Source organism: Urocitellus parryii, chromosome 6 (assembly GCF_045843805.1).
Source record: "Urocitellus parryii isolate mUroPar1 chromosome 6, mUroPar1.hap1, whole genome shotgun sequence".
Lineage (NCBI taxonomy): Eukaryota > Metazoa > Chordata > Mammalia > Rodentia > Sciuridae > Urocitellus > Urocitellus parryii.
Genome location: NC_135536.1, coordinates 196,096,679 through 196,117,553, shown reverse-complemented (window position 1 = coordinate 196,117,553; position 20,875 = coordinate 196,096,679). Strand labels below are relative to the sequence as shown.

Sequence of the window (20,875 nt, the reverse complement as noted above, 5' to 3'; positions counted from 1 at the left end):
GAGCTGTATTTTTTTGTTAGACATATAAAAAAAGAAAAAGTATAATACAGTAAATCATTTTATATAACATGAACTTAAAGAGTTTTCAAATTAATCATGATCAGAATAAAAATGTCTCTTCAACAAAATACTGAATGACACTGCGTCACATGTCCCTCACATCAGAGGCCTGGGAGTGGTGAGCCTGCACATGCACTTCACCCGTCCTCCATACACTGCAGAACTGTAAAACGAGATTGAAAGGCAAACAACAGTTTTCTTCTGGCAGAGTTACTTTGGGCCTTAACTGACCCCAACAGTTCACACTCCTCAGACACCAAAGAAGTATGTCCTCTGGTTACTCCTCTTGTAGGTAAGTGTGGCCAAGATTGCACCTGTGTGATTCTGCTCTCCTCACAAACACAGCAGGTAGTCTTGAGCTGATTTTCAGGAAAAGTTCCCTGATGAATGTTCAAAATGTTGGTATCAAAAATTAAACACAAATTCTTCTCAGAAGAAAATCTCTTATGGCCTGTGGAATCTAGAAATTATAAAAACAGTTAAAATTGTCAAAAACCTCCACATAGAAATTTGCTGTTATTCAAAGCTTCTCTGAAGTTCACTATGAAAAAAAAACCGGAGCTTCTCTGGTTGGTAGGATAGAGGGCTCCCAACTCTCATGCCCTTGTTGTACCTCAGAATGTATTATAGGTGTTCCCAAGAGTGCAGCATATAACTTGGTATTAAAGTTGCTAGTTAAACCCTCAAACTACACAGAAAGGTGAGGGCTTTGCTAAATCAGCAAAAGTAATGAGGTGATAAATTATTGGAAATTAGAGCCATGAGTATTTTTAATAGAGTTGATAATATGTTCATAGTAATATTTTAAAAAATCTCATGACCTAAAATATTATTTTTAAAAATTGATATGGAGTGCTAAAATGTGGCATGAAGAACCTTGAATTATTTCCTGATGTTCAGGTTTGGGTTCATTCTTTAAAGATTGAACCCAGGGGTGCTTTACCAGTGAGCTACATCTCTAGACCTTTTTAATTTTTGAGACAAGGTCTTGCTGTGTTGCTGAGGCTAACCTTAGAACATGCAGTTTCCTATCTCAGCTTCCCAGGCTGCTGGAATTACAGGCGTGCACCATACCCAGCTGAGGGTATGAAAATTGAAAATTGTGTCATCTATCAAAAACTTTTAAGCTAAATACCCAGAGTAAACATTTTAATAATGTATATTGGGAAAATGTAATTGAGATTTTATACTTAGGCTGTGTAGTAAATTAAATCCTATTTTTTAAAACAAAGTGAACATTAAAAATAATTGCATGTTTTACTATATTTTAATTCCTAAATGTTCATAAGGAACCCATTTGGAATAAGCAAAACTAAGATGATCTATTCTTCCCCAGAAATATGTCCATTGTGTGAGGAGATCTTAACAAATTTAAAAATTATTTATTTGCATAATTTTCTCCTAACTACCTGCTTTTCCTGCCTTGATACATTTTTACTCAATATAACAGAAACCAGAGGTACAGAGGTCACACAGAGTGTACAGAGCAACTGCTCTTCAATACTTACAGTGGCTACTTTGTGACAAACAGAAAATAAATCATTTTAGTTTAAGGCAGTATGTATGCTCAGGATTTCCTTTGTCTTTGTACTTGGAGCACAAGCATCTTAGAGAAAGCAACTGCTGCAATGAGAGTATTTCATCACAATCATCCCCATAAGATTAAAGGCAGGTGAGAATTTTAAGATAATTATTACTGGTCATGGCTATGGGAAAGAAGGGAAAGCAGAGTACCAAGAGTAATCTTTTTCCCAACTTCATCATCACCAAGAAACCCAGTGTCATCCTTTGCATGTAGTGGCGTGGACAGAGAATATGTGCACCTGGATGGGAATGGTTGTGGATCCCCAGCTGGAGGTGGGCTGAATGGGAGCCTCCTTGATCACATGTGCAGTCACATTCTCAGCATCTTAAATAGTACCTGCCACACCGTAGGTGTGCAGATATTTGCTGGGGAAATGATGCTCTTTTAGCTTTGGGGAACATTAACTGTGTTAAATGTGATTATAAATTTAAGATACAGAAAAGCAAGTGGGAAGGTAGAGAGTAATTTCACAGTACTCTTAGGTATAAATTGATAAATTCTACATATTAGAAAAATGTATAAGAAAATTACTTCCATTGTTTTGAGACTAATTTCCTTAAAATTACACTACTTAAAGTAATGTAATGACCTGTCTAATACTATTTTATATATCATTTTCCACCAGACCCTATTTAAAATCATTGGAGAAGATAGTATTTTTAAATGAGGTGCATTTGGTTTGTTCAATTCAGCTCTCGGTAAGAATGCTAAATTTGTTTACCTGGATATATGGCTTTTGTGTTTTTTTTAAAAATGCTATGCTGTAAATATCATAAAAAACAAATATCACCTTGTCAAATGCTTGCTTGATGCATGTACCTCCATTTCATTACTTTTGTATTCATTTAATTCTTTACGAATTGCTGCCTGAAATTAAAGATAGGATATTGCATTTCAGAACATTCAAAAGTTAACAGAGGAAATCAGTTATGTTTATGGATTAACATTAATACTTGCTGTTTGGTAATACATAGAAAAACTTTTTCATTCAACATTTAGACTGTCTTACTCCTTTTTATAGTCCTACTAAGGTAGTAAGGAGTCAGACCTGTGGAAGTCAGTAGTTTGCTGTGCTGGAGTAGCAGATAGCCCTTCCCGCACTAACAAGTGAACCACCACATGCTTAAGGCACTAATGAAGTAGGGACAGCAAAACAATGTGCAGAGTTCAGCTTTTGGTGAACATGGACTTTTGCATGACAATCTAGATAATCCAGAAAGAAATTATTCTAACTTCAGCATGTGAGTTTTGTGACATTTGAATAATAACATTTTATTATTATCCTGATGGGTGGGGCATGCATCATGATGTTTTCAGTTATCCAGGGCCTGATCTTGCTGCCCCCTCCTTGAGCTTCCCAGGCCCACTTTCCTTTTAAGATGTGTGTCTCAAATAAACCCTCTAGGGCCAAGTAGGACAAGAGCATCAAACATAGCCTCTGCAACAAGGAAAGCCTTTTGAATTTAGAATTTTGGGGGCATATTTTTTTCCCCATACTTGTATCTTTGGAAGCTAATGTGTTCATTTCTTATCACTATGATCCTCTAAGCAAATTAACCCTAACTAACCAAGAGTCAGTCCAAATTCAGCATGACAGCATTCCTCTAAATTGATACAACACCTATGAACATTTATAAATGCACACATTCATAATAAAGAATGAAAAACAATTACAAATTCATTGGCTGAATATTTAATCCTCCTTGTCCTAAAACCTGTAATCATTCTGAAAGTTGCTACAGGCATGCAGGTGTGGTTGAAAGCTGATACAGACACACTCCTGGACCTAAATCCTGCCGGTCATTAGCACTTGACCATGGACAAAAACTTACCCACACTGCTCAGTAAATGTCCACTCCCCTCCTGCACCCCAGACCTACCGTGACAGACTGCCTCCTTGCTCTCTGAAAATTAAGTTCAAACTCCTCAGAGGGTTCCCAGAGACATCTCAAGCTGCACAAGTCCAGGAACAAATCCAGAACCTCTGTATCTACTTCCTGAAATCCTCAGATGGATTCCATTCCTCTTTGTCCAGTTACAACTTATTTTGTTAAAACTCATCTGACTTATGCCAGCCTTGCATATTTCTGATTCATCCTCCAGACCAAGGCTTCTCAATTGACACATTCTTGACATTTGGAACTAGATAATGCTCTGTGTATTATGGGACATTTAGCAGGATCTCTGGCCTCTATTCATTAGATGCCAGTAGCACCCAAATTGTGACAACCAGAATTGTCTCGAGACACAACTGTCCCCAAGTTGAAAACCACTGCTCAACTCTGACCCTGAGCTATCTTTGTGAAGCCAACATGTAGTCAAAGAAAAGCTTTAAAAAAATGGCTGCCATTACATAAGAATAAGCTCCCTGCATGGCAGGTTTATTGTTCTTAGGAGACACCACACCCCAACCAGCACAGGCAATTCTGTACCTTATCTGCAGCCGACAGTCTTGTCCAGGGCTTGTCTGCTCTCCTGTCATAGTCCTGTGCTTTAGCTACTTCCACATAATCGCTGAAACGTATCAGGATTTTTCTGTCTCTTAATTCATCAACAGTGGGTCTCTGATTAAGCTAAAGTAAAAGATTATGATAGGTATCACATGACAAACTAATTTTGAAATATAATATAATCCAAATACAATCTAACATACACAGCTTAAATTATATGTTCTTAAATCACATCTCCCTTCTTCCAACACATTTTTGAGGATTCCCACCCCTGATAGTATGTAGCACAGAATCAAGGACTGGTTGATAAATTGACTCAGAATAAATTTTACAGCACCAGCACCATTAGATAATCTCTTTTTAAATTACTGACAATGTTATGCAGACTCCTTCCTAGTACTATACATCAAGCTCAGGAAGTATATTTTATTAATTTTGAGCAGAAAAAAGTTCATTGTGATCATGGAGCACAGTGGAGAGGCAAAACAGAACTGCTGAGTTTAGAAAAGGTCTGCCTTTCCAGAGGAGACTGCATGCACAAGCCCTGACACTAGTCCAGTCTGCAGGCAGGGAGCTTTCAGACATACTTCCGCATACATTCGGCAACCAGAAAGGGGAAAACAGTCTGGAAAGTACCACGCCGATACCCAGGTGTGTTCCTATTAGACATCATGTAAGTTAAGAAAGCACTCAGTCAGCTTCTGGTCTGCCTGGATCAGGTGGTCATGTCTTGATTCTGCTGCCTTTCCAGCCTGCCCACTGTGCTAGGCAAGGATTCGTCCAGGGTCCCCATCCAGACACTGGTAGTGGCAAAAGACACTGCCCTTTGTGTTGTCTTGGTGAGTTGATTGTTGCTGAGTGAACACCTGATTTAGCTTGTGCCATGCTTGGGTGGTGTCTTAGGTTACCCATACCCATTGCTGCAGGAGAGCTTCTCTCTAGTTCACCTATTTTTGTTGTTAGTTCAGGAAATAAAATACTTCAATCATAATACCTTTCTTGTTAATCTTTGCTTGATTTCTCTTCTTTCTTCCTGCTCTGTCTGATCATTCCTTTCTGTGAAAGATTAAAACAAACAGATGGAGACTTTTTTTTTGGTAGAGAGGTACACTGAAGATCCCCCTGGCCCTGGTCTTGAAGGAGGATGTCAAGGAAACTTTGGGGTTGACACTTCTCCATATCACATTTTCCCACTTTGTCTTTTTCCAGGGGGCCCATCATTGCTCAGGAATCACAGTCTGATTGTTACACAGAACCATCCCAGCCTGGTTCCCCTCTGCCCTACCTCTGTATCAGAAACAGCCACAGATATTGTGCTGTTTTCCTGTTTGCTGGAAGCAGGTCTGTCTCTATCCTACCCAAATCTCTCTGTATATTTATGTCTAGGAACACAGATGGCACACAGAGCAGCTGCTATAGAGTAAGTCGAGGTTTGCGTGCCTTTGACTGTAAACAGCACTCTCACTCCTTGCTTTTTGGTTTTGCCATTTCACAGGTGCCATAACTCAGCAATTCAACATAAGATATGGCATACTTTCCTTCAGCTCTGGGCAGCATATGCTCACCTGGAATGAGTCTTTTCAAGGTATATTTCAAGCCTGAACACACAGACACCTGATTCACTTTTGCTCAAGCATGCAAACAATTCTGTGAACAGTGCCTTTGAGAGGAGCCAGGTTCCTCACTGAAACTAACTGTGCTTGTGAGTTGTGACTATTAACACCCACACTGTGCTTACGCCCACTCTGGAAGCTAAATATAGACCAGAGTGCTAAGATATAGAGTACAATGTATGTTGTGCCCTGGGACACAAGATAATGGTGCCCTATTTCTGGTGCTCTGTGTTGCTAAATAAAGCCACAAGCCCCAGAAGGGCTTCCCTCCTGAGGAGATTCCCAGCCACCAGCGCGCTGAGAAACACTGCCAGTTTGGGGATGGGAATTCCTGCTACTTGCAGTTAACAAGATTTTATGTCATCTTCCTTTATTTAAAAGATCCATTTGAGGGATTGGTATATGGGTCAGAAATTGCACTTCTCAATAATTTTTTTTTAAAAAAGAGTCTTATATTAGAGCATTTTAGAAAAGGAAATAAAACCCTATGATTGCTTGGTTCTTTAGCCAGAGGAAAAAAATTAGCTATGATTAGAAAGTGGATGATATAGTTAAAAAAGAAGTGTGCAAGATTCAGATATAAGACCAGCCATGTTGGATTTAAGTGATATGAATGTAATTTATCAAATTTCAGGCCACAGACAAACCCCAAGAACAGCCTCCACATGGGGTCGGGGGAGCTAGCAAAATCAGAACTTTGTTGTTACCAAGGCCTGTGAGTGAGGCAGGGTCATTGGGAGGTGATCATTGAAAGACCTGTCAGACTGTTCTCTGCTTCAGGTATAAGTGAGTCACCTGCTCCAAGAAGTCCCTCCTGCCAGCCTAAGCGCCCACGCCTCCCCCGCAAGTGACCTTAGCAACATGTATGTGAGCTTTTTCTTTGCAGAACTAGAAGGCCTTATATAAAGTGGGTCCATAGGCAGGATCTCTACACCCAGCCTTGTGGGAAGCCACTCCAGCCGCCTGGACAGTCGTAAGTTGTCTTCCAAGGATGTTTAGGAATGTGCAGCTTCTCCTCACACAGTGGTTAAGAATACCGCTAATAGGGCAAGGCACACCTGGGGCTGGACTCGAGTTCTGTCCTGCAACGGTAATTTGCTAAAGCATCACACTTCCTCTCAGACCTCAGGACAACCTCACATGCTGTAGTAAAGACTGAATGTACGAAAAGCAAGGCTGGTACACCTGGGCCCACTAGAGAATCACTGTGGTCATGAACAAAGGGGCCCGTGCCTCGGGCTCTGCTATCTATGAACACACAGGCAGAGTTCTAAGTGTCCCATAGCTATGACTGCAATTAGTCATGAGTTCCCAACCTGAAGAAGCAAATGTAAAGTTATGATAACTTAGATTTGATTACCAGCAGAAATGCCTTCTGGTGTGAGTGGCATACATGTGTCAAGGGCTCCGTGAGTGTGTTGCTCTGTACTGGGCCTTGTGTGGCTACCCTGTTCTCATTCCCACAGAACAAGCACACAGACCACCCATACAACCCTAGTGGTGAGCTTCTCAGGTCCTTCCCTCAGGACACTTGAGAAGGCTTCTGAGCTACGAACCGACCGGGTTCAGTGATAAAGGTGCGGTTTTACGGCAGCATTGCCATGACCACTGCAGAGAAGTCCATTTCCCTTTGTGCACAGAAGGAAAGTGTGATCAGTTCCAGCTGTGCACTCACTAGCCCTCTATTCACAGCACAGTTCTATTTTTAAGGGTTTAACATTCACAAAACATAACACAACTAGAAGCGCTTGCTGGTGGGAGGACCTGGCTGCCCATGACAGGAGAGAGGCCAGTGTGGACAGGAAGAAGGACTCTGGTAGGCAGCATCTCTAGTGTCTCTTCCTGTTGTGGGCAACAGGCTGCTGGGAGCATGGCACTTCCCGGCTACGACTTACTGAACTAATACTAGCAATGGCATCGGTGGCTTCCACACATTTATAAACAAGTGGCTCTGGTTCTTTAAATCCTGAATATTTGAGAACAAACAGCTTTTCTGTCTACCTACTTGATTATGCCTGGCATCAGTGCAATCCTCAAACATCGCCCACCGTAGTTGCCATTTCTTCATTTAAAAAATAAAACGAGTAATTTTTAATTATTAATCTTTAGGGTTAAATATTTTTCAATGACAGAGAGAGAGTTGCTTTGGGCAGCTAATGAAGGCATTGAGGCCAAGAAAGGGGAGGGATCACCAGAGTGCAGGGCCCCAGCTGGTCTTAGAACTACTAGAACTTTGTAAAGAGATGTTTGCAAACAAAAACCAAACCCAAGGAACCTTTGCAGTGTTCATCACATAACAAGAAAAGAAAAACTTTCTCATGCTATACAATTGGCCCTTAGGAGACACTTCTTTATGAAAAATGTTTGAAAAATTGAAATCTGTTGACCAGGTGAAAAACATACCGAGAAGCACTGAAGGAGTTTTAACACCCAAACACCAGAGACTTTAACGACACAGAACTCTGTGTGGATGGAGATTACCCATGGACACCTGTGTTCAGCACAAGATTTAATTACATGCTTTCCTGGGGAAGCTCCAGGCCCGAGCAACATAGAATCTCAAAGTGCTGACCCTCTAGAGAGTCCTGTGGCTCCCTACTCCTTTCAGTGGCCTGCTTTATTCTCTTGAGTGTGTAAGACTTGGGACCTGGGCTAGTGATCTCCTTGGCCGTGGGGACCCCCATCCACCACACCCATCAGCTTTCCTACTCCCGACTCCTGGGGCCCAGGGGAACCACAGAGCCAGCTGGGTTAGCAGCCTCAGCACGTGAAGGAACCCTCCAGAGGAATCCTCAGCTACTCACGTTTCAGGATATTTCTTCTCTCCAGCTCCTCCACGGCAGGTCTTTGGCTCAGCCGTCTGCGGAAAAACACTAGAATTACATTTTGCACCATGGTGCTGCCTGCAAATTTCACCCCAGGTCCAGGCAGGCGAGGGTGGCTGGCACACCCCTGGAGATGGCCTCTCAAAAAGTGGAAGGAGAGAGAGTGAACCTTTGTTGCCTCTTGGTGGCAAAATCAAGTCAAGCTCCCAGGCGGGAGGGAGGGCTGTCCTTGCTCCAACTCCAGGGGTCCAGGTCTTCCTTTCCCGGCCTCCTCACCCAAAGCTTGCCAGGAGTGTCCATTCAGAAAATCCCTCCTCTGGCCCCCCAGCTGGGGGAGGGCAGGTGGCGCCACCTGTCTCCAGGCTTCTGGCTCTGGAGATGCCCAGAGCTCCACACGGCCCAGCCCAGCCCTGCCATCAGCCCAGGCACCAGCCCGCAGCGGCTCCCCTCCAAGCAGCCAGCACCGGGGAGTGTCTAAGGACGTCTGAGGGCGTCCCCCACTTGTCAGTGACGCGCCCTGCCAGTGCTCAATAGGAACTGGGAATCTCCTCTGAGAGCCAGCCCACCGCCGCCGCTCCCCTCCCCTCCTTCTCCACGCGGAGCCGCTGTGCCGCTTGCTTCTGAAGACAAATCCTTATTTCCTTTTTCAAATGGCCTCTCACATGGGGACTTGGAGAATGCAGCCAAAGAAAGAAAAAATAAAACCCCAGCACACATAAACAAAGGCTTTTGTCAGGAGTGGGAGGCATAATTAGCCAAAATTAATGTTAGTTACAAAAATAATTGGAGTCTCCGATAATGTTGTCCTTGGGTCAGAGCCAGACAATGTCCCACTTCCGGATCCTTTAGCCACCGCAGGGAGGCAACAGGGCCAAGGCTTTGAATACCCAGAATTTGGGGCCATAACATTTTGCCCCAGTGAGGATGTTGCCTCCAAAAATAAGCCTCTGATTTACCGCCTGTCCCAGCACAAAGCCCAGCCGCCCTCCACTCTGCAACCCAACAGTTTGCTCTCGCCCCCAGGGGCTTCATGTGTCTTTGGTCTCTGTGGGTGGTGGCTCCTGCAGCTTGTCTGATGTTCCCCGAGATGTGAACTGCCCCGACAACTGGCTGGAACCCAGGGAAGAGGGCCTTCTCCATCTGTCCCCAGCCAGGCAGGCAGAGCCTAGCTCACTGAACCTTGCTCCCCGCTGTCTGGCCCTAACCCCCCACATGCCCTTTTCTGATCAGTCAGCAAGTAACTGTGGACTATTGCTCATGCCGGGCACTGTTCCAAGCCCCCAGAATACGGCCTGAGCAGAGGAGCCTTCCTGCCCTTGGGAAGCCCCCAGTCCCAGGAACATCAGACAAAGCACCACCATTTCAGAGAGGCCATGCTATGGGGGAGAGAAGACCTGGGTGCCAGGGGGGAAGGCGAGGGGGCCTGAGGAGACACCTTTCCACTGAGACCTGCATGAGGAGCCAGTGGGGGGAAGGTCACTCCTCCCTGTAGACAGTGGTCACCGAGTTAAAGACCAAGAGGGACCGAGGCAGGCTTCAGAAGAGAAAACTTCTGCATTGTGCAGAATCCACATTGGAGGGGGTGGGTGAGTGCGCAGAATGGAAGGCCCTTGGAGATGGAAGGAGATGAGGAAGAGAGGAAGTCAGTTGTTGGGGTGAGCTTGCACATAGTGGGGAGCCAGTGAAGGTTGCTGAGGAGGCAATGAAGTGGTCAGCTCTGCAGCCTCTGGGCTCAGGAAGACCAGGCTCCCTCCTGAAGTGTTCAAGAAACAGGTCGCCCCCAAGGACAGTTAGGTGGTGTGGCAGAGCAGTGGCACATAGGCATTGGAAGCAGGCGGACAAAAGTTTGGGACTCAAGTCTGAGGCATGTAACTTCTCAGCTCTGTGTCCTTGGGCAGGTTACTTCTCTGAGCCTTATCTTCTCCTCCACAATGAGGACTAAACCACAGATCTCCACGGAGTGGTGAGAATCAGATGAGATCATGCACAATGGTGTTTTATAAAACACAGGCTTGGAATTTGGGGATTTCTTTAGAAATTATTTCAAGGATGTCTGAAAATAAAGAGCACAAGGTCTTTATCAATTCCTTCCCAGATGTCACGCCCTCAATTCACACCTTTTCTCTGAGTTTTTGGGTGCGCAATCCCCAGCACCACAAATACATGAAGAGCACTCCCAGCAGGCTCTTCTCTGGCCGGCCCAACTGCTCCTCCTCTGCAGCAGCGGCTGCCCACGCACAGGTCTCCTGTCCATCTCAGGGTTGAGAGGCTGCAGAGGCCACAGGCGACGACACTCACTGCCCTGGTCAGACCCCCATCAGTTACCTGCGCCCCGTCCCCCGGGGCCGGCGGCACTGGTGCAGCCCTGGTGGCCACTCAGCACCTTGGCCAAGGCTTGGTGTTGCCAAGTCTGCATCCCAGCACCAGCACTGACCACTGTGGCCCCGGGTAAGCCACAGACCCTTGAATGATGTGCACAGCGAGGGTGTGGGATTCTTCCTTCCCAGAGGTCCCAAGCACATGAAATGAGGTGACTGATGAGGAAGATTTCTCCTGGGGCCAGAGTTGTGGTGACTAACAAGCGAAGGGCCATGTAGCTTTTGCTGTGATCACCATCACGCTGTGACCACTGTGGTGATTAGGTTATTAATAAGCATTTGGGATTGTATGGAGGCACTTGAAAAATAGCGGCATATCTTCCCCAACTCCACACACAAAACCCTGGGAAGAAAAATGTCCGTTCAATGGCACTTAAAGACCTGGGGCTGGCTCAATGCACCCCACGTCTGAGCCCCTGTAGAATGGGAACGGCGAGAGAGCCTGCTACTTACTGGGTCTGAGTGACAAGGACTAGGGGTTCCCCATCCACCTGCATGGCCCCAAGCTGGCTGCGGATGGGTAGAGGCTCAGGGAGGCAGCTGCAGGGGCTCCTGGGGCTAGAACCAAACCCAAAGCTGGTTCGTTCCAGAAGCCACTGCAGACACTAGCTAGCAGGGACAGGGTGAGAGGCCGGGCTAGTCAAGACAGAGAGAGGGCTGTCGCCTGGGCGGCAAGGTCCAGGCAGGGGCACAGTGAACCCTGGCTGACAAGCAGTGCCAGACAGATGTGGGCATCCTGTGGGTGAAGTCACAGCCCAGGAGGAGGAGGTCAGGCTGAATTGGGACCTCCTCTGAGGTCCTGAAGCTCCATGAAATGAGACCCCATGGCCGCGGGTGAACACCCACTCTGGATGGGGGAACAGGTGAGCTCCTGTCCCTGAACCACTCTGCATATTCAGGACAGCCACACAGCTGAGTGTCCATGGCTTGGGTCTGGGGAGCAAGGAGTGCCCAGAGGACCAGGGAGAAACAGCTGGGAGCAGAAGAGGCCAAGGGCCCGAGCGGAGGGGATAGTAGCACCCAGTGGCCCGAGGGATTCCCCAGCACTCCCCTCTCCTACTTCAGAGATCCACTGCCCATGTGCAGCTGCCGCTGATGCTGGGGAAGCCGCGGGCTATTTCTGACTCTCTCGGCACTGGAAAAGCCCAAGTGTGGCAGCTGATTGCAGTGCCATGCAGGGTGGGCGTGAACCAAGGAAGAAATGCCAAGGACAGAGCAGCATCCACCCACGCGCACACAGGAGAGGGTGGCAGGGAGGCCGCAGGGTGGGCCGGGCAGGGGAACCAGGACTCAAACAGGAGTCAAAGGTGTCCAGTACCACGAGGGCGCCACAGGGCATCCAGGTGCTGCTGTGTGGCAGTCACCATGGGGCCTCAGGGGCTGTGGGGACAGGATGCCAGCCCCACGGGGGCTTTCTGGGTCCATCTGCCTTCCCACTTGCCTCCTGTGGTGGTCACCTACACACCTGACCTGCACTGTTAACCAAATAGGACAGAGAAGGGGGGGCGGGGGGGGCGGGGAGAAGGAGGGGAGGAGGAGGAGGGGAGTAGGGGAGGAGAGGTAGAGAGGAGGTGGAGGGGGGAGGAGGGGGAGGAGAAGGAGGGGAGGGGAGAAGGAGGAGGGGAGTTAGGGGAGGAGAGGTGGAGAGGAGGTGGAGGGGAGGAGGGGGAGGAGAAGGAGGGGAGGGGAGGAGGAAGAGGGGAGTTAGGGGAAGAGAGGAGGAGGAGGGGAGGAGAGGTGGAGAGGAGGTGGAGGGGAGAAGGGAGAGGAGGGGAGGAGGGGGAGGAGGGAGGGGGGGAGGAGGGGGCGGAGGGAGGGAGGGGGAGGGGAGAGGGGTGAAGGAGAGAAGAGAGGAGGGGGAGGAGGGAGGGAGGAAGGGGAGAGAGGGGGGAGGGGAGGAGGGGTGAAGGGGAGAAGGGAGGAGGGAGAAGGGAGGAGGGGGAGGGGAGGAGGGGGGAGGGGAGAAGAGGGGAGGGTGGAAGTGGGGAGGAGGGGCAGACTGCACCCACACAGCAAAGCCCCCAGTCAGGGGCTGGGTGCACAGAGCAGTTCTGCAGGGAGGCGAGGTAGCTGTGCCTCCTCCTTCCTCAGTCCTTAGGAGGCGAGGCGTCAGATTTGCATTCTCTCTGCATCAGCACTGAGGGCCACCACATTGGCACAACCTTTGAACTAAAGTCCCAGCTTTGCCTCTGGTCAGTGGGCTGATCTGGGCCACTGCCCTCCCCACATGCCCCTACAAACCAATAGGGTACTATGGGGGACCAGGACATTAAGCACAGCTGGAGCGGGCACACAAACAGGTGGCACCATGATGTCACTGCTATTGTCTTCCAGTGTGCAGTGCCCAGGCTCCTCTCCTCCGCCTCCAACCTGCCAGCAGCACTGCAGTCCAGGGAAGAAGGGCTCCTCCGTCCGACTCACACCCTCCTCCCCCAGATGCCCACTCCCCCATCAGATGCCGCCCCTGCCAGGCACATGCCAGGGAGAAGCAGCCCACAGAGTCCACACAAATGTGCCCTCTGCACAGGCTTCCTGAGCTGGGCAGCAGCTCCCCTGCTCACACCACCTGCCCTGGAGTCTGGTAGAGGGTCTGCTGAGTGCTGCCTTCTCCTCTGGGCTGCCCCGGGAGCAGCACACATGGGTGACAGGGTCCTTCTCCCTTTCTTGTATAAAGTCCCTTGGGATGTCATTATTAATGCACATTTTAAACAAAAAGCTCATACCACAAATAGGCTGCTGCTGCCCGAGGCCTGTCTGCCTGGTCCACTGGCCACGGGCTCCTTGACCCCTAAAGCCTCAGGTTTTCAATTCTGTACGTATTTCAGTGAAATTGACATTGAAATCATAATCTAGGGCATATATGTTATTATATAGTAATTACTATAATGTTATATAATTACATATTATATACTACATATAAATTTTGAAAGGTGTTTTATTAATACATTATATTACTATTATATAACCATATTATATGCTAAATTTTTATAGGTTTTATGTTAACATTACTACATTATACTATATCACTATTATGATTGTTATGTACAATATTTATTATAATTATACTGCTTTACATGCTATACCTTTATAGTATTCTATTAATAATGCATTATAACTATGCTACCGTTAGGTATTAATATTATATGCTATATTGAAGATTTTGGGGTAGCATATTAACATTACTACATAATAACGATGCCATTATATAATTATATGCTGTGATTTTTACATGTGTCCCACATTTGGGGGATGGGAAGATCAGGTGCCCACAGGAAGGAGAGTCAGATCAAGATCAGGCTGCCCACCGCGGAGTCCAGCATGTCCAGAACGTGCCTCAGGCCCTGGCCTGTGAGTGCAGGGCTGGGTCCAGGCCACCCCCAGCACAGCCTAGGAGTCACAGCCCCTCAGGCTGTCAGCACGGGCCTCCACCAGCCGGGAACTGGAGGCTGCCTCCACTGCCTTTGCAGAGACGCCTCAGTAAGTCCTGGCCTTCCCTGAGCCCAGTTTTGCAGCTTGGAGGTGAGAAGCCCCACTTGCCCCAAGAGGTGGCCATGCCCACCAAGCTGGTCCCTGGACTTAGTGTCTGGTGACGGCTCCCGCTGGGCTGGCCACTGTTGTTTAGGACAGCGAATAAGGGAAAACTGCCTCCCCAGACAACCCTGGGAGAGCAGCTGACACACGGGGCCTCTCCTCCCAAGAGCTTGGTCAGCCGATCTGCCAGGGCTCAGTGAGACCCGGAGACCAGGACCCAGACCAGTGCAAAAGAGGAGGGGCCATGATGTGGGCCAGACTGGCCAATAGCAGGTGGAGCAGCACTGAGGGGGTGACATGGGGCTGTCACTCTTGGGGCCTGCACATCCACCCCCAGGACGAGCTCTGGGGCTCTGCAAGCCAGGCCTCCCTGGCCTGCACTGCTGCAGAGCTCATGCAAGGAGGAAGCTGGGCACAGCCACTGGCTGGCACCTCTCTCCCCAGGTCACACAGGTCACAAGGCTTCCACATGGCCTGCGAACCCCGATTCTGAGAATTGTCACTGACCACTGCTTACCTGCCAGGTAGGAAACTGAGTCAGGGACATGCCAGACTTCAGCCCCCCCTCCCGAGTGCACACCTCACCACGCTGCCTTCACCAACTCCTCAGTGACTCTGGAGGGGACGAGTGGTGGGCACATTGTAGACCAGGGAAACCAAGGCGCAGAGAAACCGGGTACCCTGGGGTCACGTGCACACAGGGAGGAGAGCGGAGCTGAGATCTTCCCATCTCAGGGCCGAGTGCCAGCCTACCAAGAAGCCCAGCTTCTCAGCACCTCTGATGCTGGTGCCCATCGACAAGCGGAGCCTCTTGACTAGAACAACAAGAACCAGGACAACCAGAGTGCCGGAATACAGCTATGGCAGGACACCTTCAATCAATGGTCCTGGGAAACTGGCCACTGGTAGGAGGAGGAGGAGACCCCCGGCTCACCACACGCTCAGGTCAAAACTGACTGAAGCACTAAATGTGAAACCCCAAACCGTAAAACAACTATGAGAAAACATGGAGAAGTTGCGCCACAACACGGATCTGGACAAAGATTTTTGGGGGGCAAGAATGTGAGAGCAGAGGCAGAAGACTGGAGTCCCATCCAGCTACAAAGCTCCACACAGCAAAAGCCATCAGCGCAGAGACTACCTGCAGCAGGCGAATATTTGCACACTTCCTGTCCACAAAAAGGATTAATATCCAGACATAAGGAACCCAAAAGCCTTCACGCTGTATGTGAGCGCAGCCAGTGTGGCAAATAGTACGGAGTTTCCTCCAAAAATTAAAAGCAGAACTACCACAGTACCCAGCAATGCCACTGCGGGTAAGCTGAAGGCAAGTGAAATCAGTGTGTCAGATTGGCCCCTGCACCCCACGTTCACTACGGCACAACTCTCCACCGGCAAGTCAGGGAACCTGCCAGCACACCCAGCAGCGAGCAAACCGATAGAGAATGTGGTGCCCACACGGGAACATCCTTCAGCCAGAAAAACAAAGAAATCCTGTCACTTGGGGATCATCGTGCTAAGTGAAAAGCCAGACTCGGAAAGACAGACACCGCATGATTCCACGCACCTGAAAGCCGACTGTCAGACACCTGAGCTCACGGAGCCGCGTGGAAGGTGGTCACAGGGCAGGCAAGGCTGCTTAATGGGTTCAAAGTCACGGCCAGACAGGAGGAACATCGGTGGGGGTCTGATTCAGATGGGGTCAATGTATGTACTGCACGTTCCTCATCATGGAGAAATGACAAGTGTTTGCAGGGATGGACAAGCCAGGTCTCCCAAGTTGATCGTACACAAAACACCTCACTGGACCCATAACAAAGTACAGTGACTGCTCATCAGTAAGGCAAGTGTCCCAGGGAACACATTCGAATTTGCAAAAGGAAAACATCAGGGATTGTGGGCAAAGAGAACTTGGCGTTCTCTTTGTTCAATATTGTTGGATTATTGATAGCAAGCACACTTTGCTGGTGTAAGTAAGAATAAAAATAATGCTCCTGGACGTGGAAAGGAGCCAGGAGCACTCGTGCTCTGACACTAGGCGTGGCTTCCCGTGCACACCCAAGCCTCTTCCAGACGGCTGCTCTTCCTGCAGAGCACACTTAAGTGGGACGGCTGGCCTGAGATTGGGGCCCTGGCACTCCACCGCTGACCCTGCAGGACCCATGGGCTTCTCTGGACTTCACCCTCCCTCTTCACGGCAGGGTCAGCCCCTCAAGGTATCTGGGGGACCTGGGGAGCCCAGGCGGAGCGCTGCTTTGTGCAAGCACTCAGGGTAGCTCTCTGCAGCACAGCACCATCCCTGCCACATCCCGCTCCTGCCCTGTTCTTCCATCTGGGCCCTGTACCCCCGGCTCACCATGACTTCCCCAGGTCACTGTGTTGGCAACTCTTACCCACCATGCAGCCTGGTTTCCCAGAGCCCCGGCCACCTTCTGCATCTTTAAGATGGCCTGCCTGCACACCCAGGGAACAGCCCACAGCACCTGAGTCTGGGATTTGTTGGGCATTCCCGTCTCCTTCTGGACCGCAGCTTCCTGAGGGTATGCCCCAGGCCTGCCCCAGCCCCCTCATCTAGAAAGGGCTTTGGCAACTAGGTAGTTACAGAGGCCAAGAGTGCATCTTGGCCTCGGCCACTCCTGAACATCAGTCCTGCCCCACCAGGTGGGCCCCGGGGCGTGGACAACTTACTCCTCCCGATCTTCATGTCTCTCAAGGAGTGGGCTGCGTCATAGCCACGTCTCAGGATTGTTACCAGGATCTTAAGGAAACAACTGCAAGCACCCAGCCGGCAGCAGCAGGCCCTTGGTGACAGTTTATGGATTGTCCTGGACACGTGACACTCAGGTGGCTGCTCTTCCCCACAGGAGGGCCACGGCAGCGGTCAGCCACACACGGGCAACTTCAAGAACAGGAGGGACAAAGCTCTCCCAGGGCTGCAGTTCCAGCCCCACGGCCGACTCTGGACACAGCCCAGCAGCCAGCCCAGCAGCCAGCCTGCCCCAGGGACTGCAGGTCCTCCCCACCTCCAGTGCTCCCAGCAGAGGTCCTGCCAAGGTGGACTCCAGGTCCACAGTCAGCTCCATGTCAAGCGGGGAACGAAGAGAAGTTCCTTCCAAACGGGGCAGATGCCTTCCAGAGACAGGCACAGCTGGAAAAGAGACGCTCCCCCGCCCTCGGGTGCCCCTGCTATTGTGGGAGGCTCCTTCCTGGGAGCACCACGCCTGCCCACAGCCAGCCTCAGCCACAAGCAGCCGGGACTGCTCAGCACTGCAGCCTCCACCAACTCCACGGGGCCCCGGGCAGGACCACAGGTGCGCGCTGATCCTGAACCTCCCGGTCAGTGGATCCTGATCATCCCTGTGCTGGCGTGAGAGGAGGCAGACACCGAGCAGCGGACCAGGCATCCCAGAGCCTGGAGAAAAGGGTCAGGAGGAGAACCCCACAGAGGGGACCCGTGAGATGAGGCCCAGATGACAAGAGGAATAGGCCCTGAGAAGACCAGGGCCCAGAAGCCAGGTAGGGGGCCAGCCAGCTTCAGGAACCAAAGGAACGGAGGTCGTCCACATGGGCATCAGCAGCATCCCTGCCCTCACCATCACCTCCAAGTCAGTCTCAGCCCACCAAGGGCTCAGCTGGGAGGCTGGCTGCCAGCCTCACCCCTGGCAGCCCCAGCTCCCCGAGCACCTCCCTCCAAGCCTGCCCCAGCCTCTTAGCTCGCTCAGCGCCGACCCCGTCTCAGGCTGGTTCTGGCTACCATCAGCCTCCTGGGCAACCTCTCAGTTCTACTTGGTCTAACACCCCAGGAATCTGCGAATCCCCTGGGTTCTACCTGTGTCCTTGGGGCCTAGGCCACCAGTATCTCACCTGGAGAGCTGTGGCGCCTGTGAGGTCCCTGGCCTCCACACTGCAGGCAGACCTTCCTAGAACCCCAGGGTGCACTGGAGCTCTGGTTCCCACTGTCCTCAGGACGCTGGCCAAGACCCCCAGGGAGGCTTGCGAGCCCACACCCTGCCCCCCAGCCTCACTTCCTGCTCCGTGCCCCACTGTGTGGACAGTGCCCAGTGCTGGCCCCACACCAGGCCCTCAGCAGAGATGCCTTCCCCAGCTCAGGGTCCCAGCCCCCACACCCTCCCCACAGCACAGGCTCTGCCACAGCCCCTTACCCCAGCCCACCCCACAGGAAATTCTAAAACACCAAGATACGCTCTGTGACACAGTGGAAGCCAAGAAGTCAGCCCCACAGCACGCAGACGTGACCACATAGGGGGACGGGGTGAGCACTCCACAGCTCCCCCTCACATCACCGCCACGCCAGCTGCACACAGGGCCCAGAGGTGTCAAGCCAGCCACACACACGTCCCAGAGGTGCTGTCCCAGAGCAGCTCTTCCTGAACTGGGGACAGTTGTGGTAATGTCCTGGACAAACAGGGCCTGCTCCTGTCTCCATGCTCTGCCCTCCAGGAGTGCGCCCTCTGCGGGGACACTCTGTGGACACCTGGTGCACCCATACAGAAGTGCCCGCACATGGCCTTGGGACTGACAGACTTGGGCCTGTGTGAGTGTCTGAGGGGCCTCTGGAGGCACTGGAGTGGGCACTTCCCTGCTTAGGAAATGTCCCTCGGCTGCCTAGCCTCCTGGGACCGCCGCAAAATACAAGAGAAGTCCCAGTCACTGTGACAGTTTGTGAAGCCACCCATGTGTCTAAGAAACCCTGGGCGATGGCTGGCTGTACCAAGAGTCCCCAGACTCTCGTCCTTCACTTGCTGGTCATGGCTGGTCCCTTTCTGCACCTCCGGGCAGCAGTGACAATGGCCCCTCTGGAGCCTTATGCCAAGACTTGGATGGGAGGCGCAGGCACACCCCGAGTGCTACGTGGCTTCCACACGGCTGTTGCTTCCCTTCTGCCAGCCAGGCACAGTGGCCCTCTCTGGGCAAAGAGGAGCGACTACAGGCTTCCTGCTCATGCTCACTGAACCTCCTGGGCACCAGGAACACCTGCATCCAGGAGGGGTCTTGCCAGATGTCCCCAGGACTCAGGTGAGTGTGGGGACATTCTTGGCATTCAGCCTATCAGTTCCAGCTGGCCGTCACCTGCTCCCAAGCCTCTCTCAATGGTTCCCAGGACCCCCGGAAGACTCCGGCCCTCTCATCCTGATGACACCCGCTTCCACTCCGCTTCCAGGTGCCAACGACCAAGGAATGGTTCAGTCTGCAGAGGAGCAGGTCCTGAAGGGCACTGCAGTCACCCTCTGCTGGGGGGTCCGAGGGCACAGGCAGCCCCTGGAAATGGAGTGTAAGGCAGGGGGCAGCTCTGGAGGAGGACCGGGACACGACCCTCAGGATCCAGCACACACGGGCCTGCGGAGAGGCAGTCTCTCTCCTGCCCACAGCCAAGACCGCTAGGAACTGGGAAGCCCAGAGCTCAGTCTCCCTTTGCTGCTGTGGCCGCACTGTCTGTAAGTGCCCCGCGGCGGCTTCTGCTCAGGACACCTCTTGGGAACGCTGAGCTCTGTCTCTTACCTTCTGCCTGAAAATCCCTCAGATACCCCCACGGGTGACCCCAGAGCCCAGGAGACAAACATGCTTGCACACCTTGGGAAGCCATGTCCACCCTCTGAGGCCTGTCCGTGTGCTGGGAGAGACTGCTCTTCCCTGTCTGAAGGCTCCGCAGCAACTGGAGCCTTCTGCCACCGGGGACGCTCCCGACGGGCTCGTGCCCAGAACCCACAGCCCAGGCCAGGCTCGGGCAGCTCTGCCGTGGAGGTGGGCGAGCTCTGTCCCCAGCCTGCCTCCCCATCACCTCCTGCTTTACCCACCCAGAAGCCCTCGGCTCCAGATGCCAGCCCTGAAACCACAGGTTATTAGGGAAGTCCTGCCAGTAGGAGCCTCAGGCTCCCAGAATGAGGAGAATTAGACTCGAGCCCCTTGTCTCCTTGGGTTGTGTTTAGAAGGAAGCAGGCCAGGCTCTCGGCTGCACACAGGGAAGCCTGTGGGTCGATGGAAACAGCCGCGCGCCCTCTCCATTGTAAACGTGACATGAAGCCAGAGGGGGGACGCCAAAGGGGCCCACGCCAATGGTGAAAGGAGACACAGGTACAAACAGAACACCAGGACGGCGCCCTGACCTCTGACCCCCGCCACCCAGGACTGCGGTGGACAGGCTAATCCACGGGCAGCCCCTGCCTGTTCTCCAGGCTCCTGCATGAGCTCCCTGAACGGAGGAAAGGACAGCCTCCCACCAGCAGAGGCCTAGAGGCCCAGGGACAGCGCCAACTCCCTAGGTCTGACCCTCTCCCCTGCACCTTGCCGTGCCCCTCCCCTGGCACAGGGCACTGGTGCCCCACCCAACTCCTGCTCTGCCTCCTCCTCTGCAGCCCACCCACCTGGCGGCCCTGGCCCTGCAGCACTGGCACTGACAGCCTCTGCCGCCCAC

The 20,875-nt window shown here is 51.2% G+C and overlaps 1 protein-coding gene across 1 annotated transcript in view; it reads right to left on the bottom strand.

The window, feature by feature from the left end:
- Positions 1-2,431: 2,431 nt before the first annotated feature.
- Positions 2,432-20,875, bottom strand: part of Phactr3 (phosphatase and actin regulator 3) — a 166,044-nt gene continuing 147,600 nt past the window's right edge. The window contains exons 9-12 of the mRNA XM_077800184.1: positions 8,513-8,568; positions 5,090-5,151; positions 4,078-4,218; positions 2,432-2,512 (exon numbers count right to left, since the gene is read on the bottom strand). Coding sequence (XP_077656310.1) covers positions 2,432-2,512; positions 4,078-4,218; positions 5,090-5,151; positions 8,513-8,568 — 340 coding nt within the window. The remainder of the gene's footprint in view (positions 2,513-4,077; positions 4,219-5,089; positions 5,152-8,512; positions 8,569-20,875) is intronic.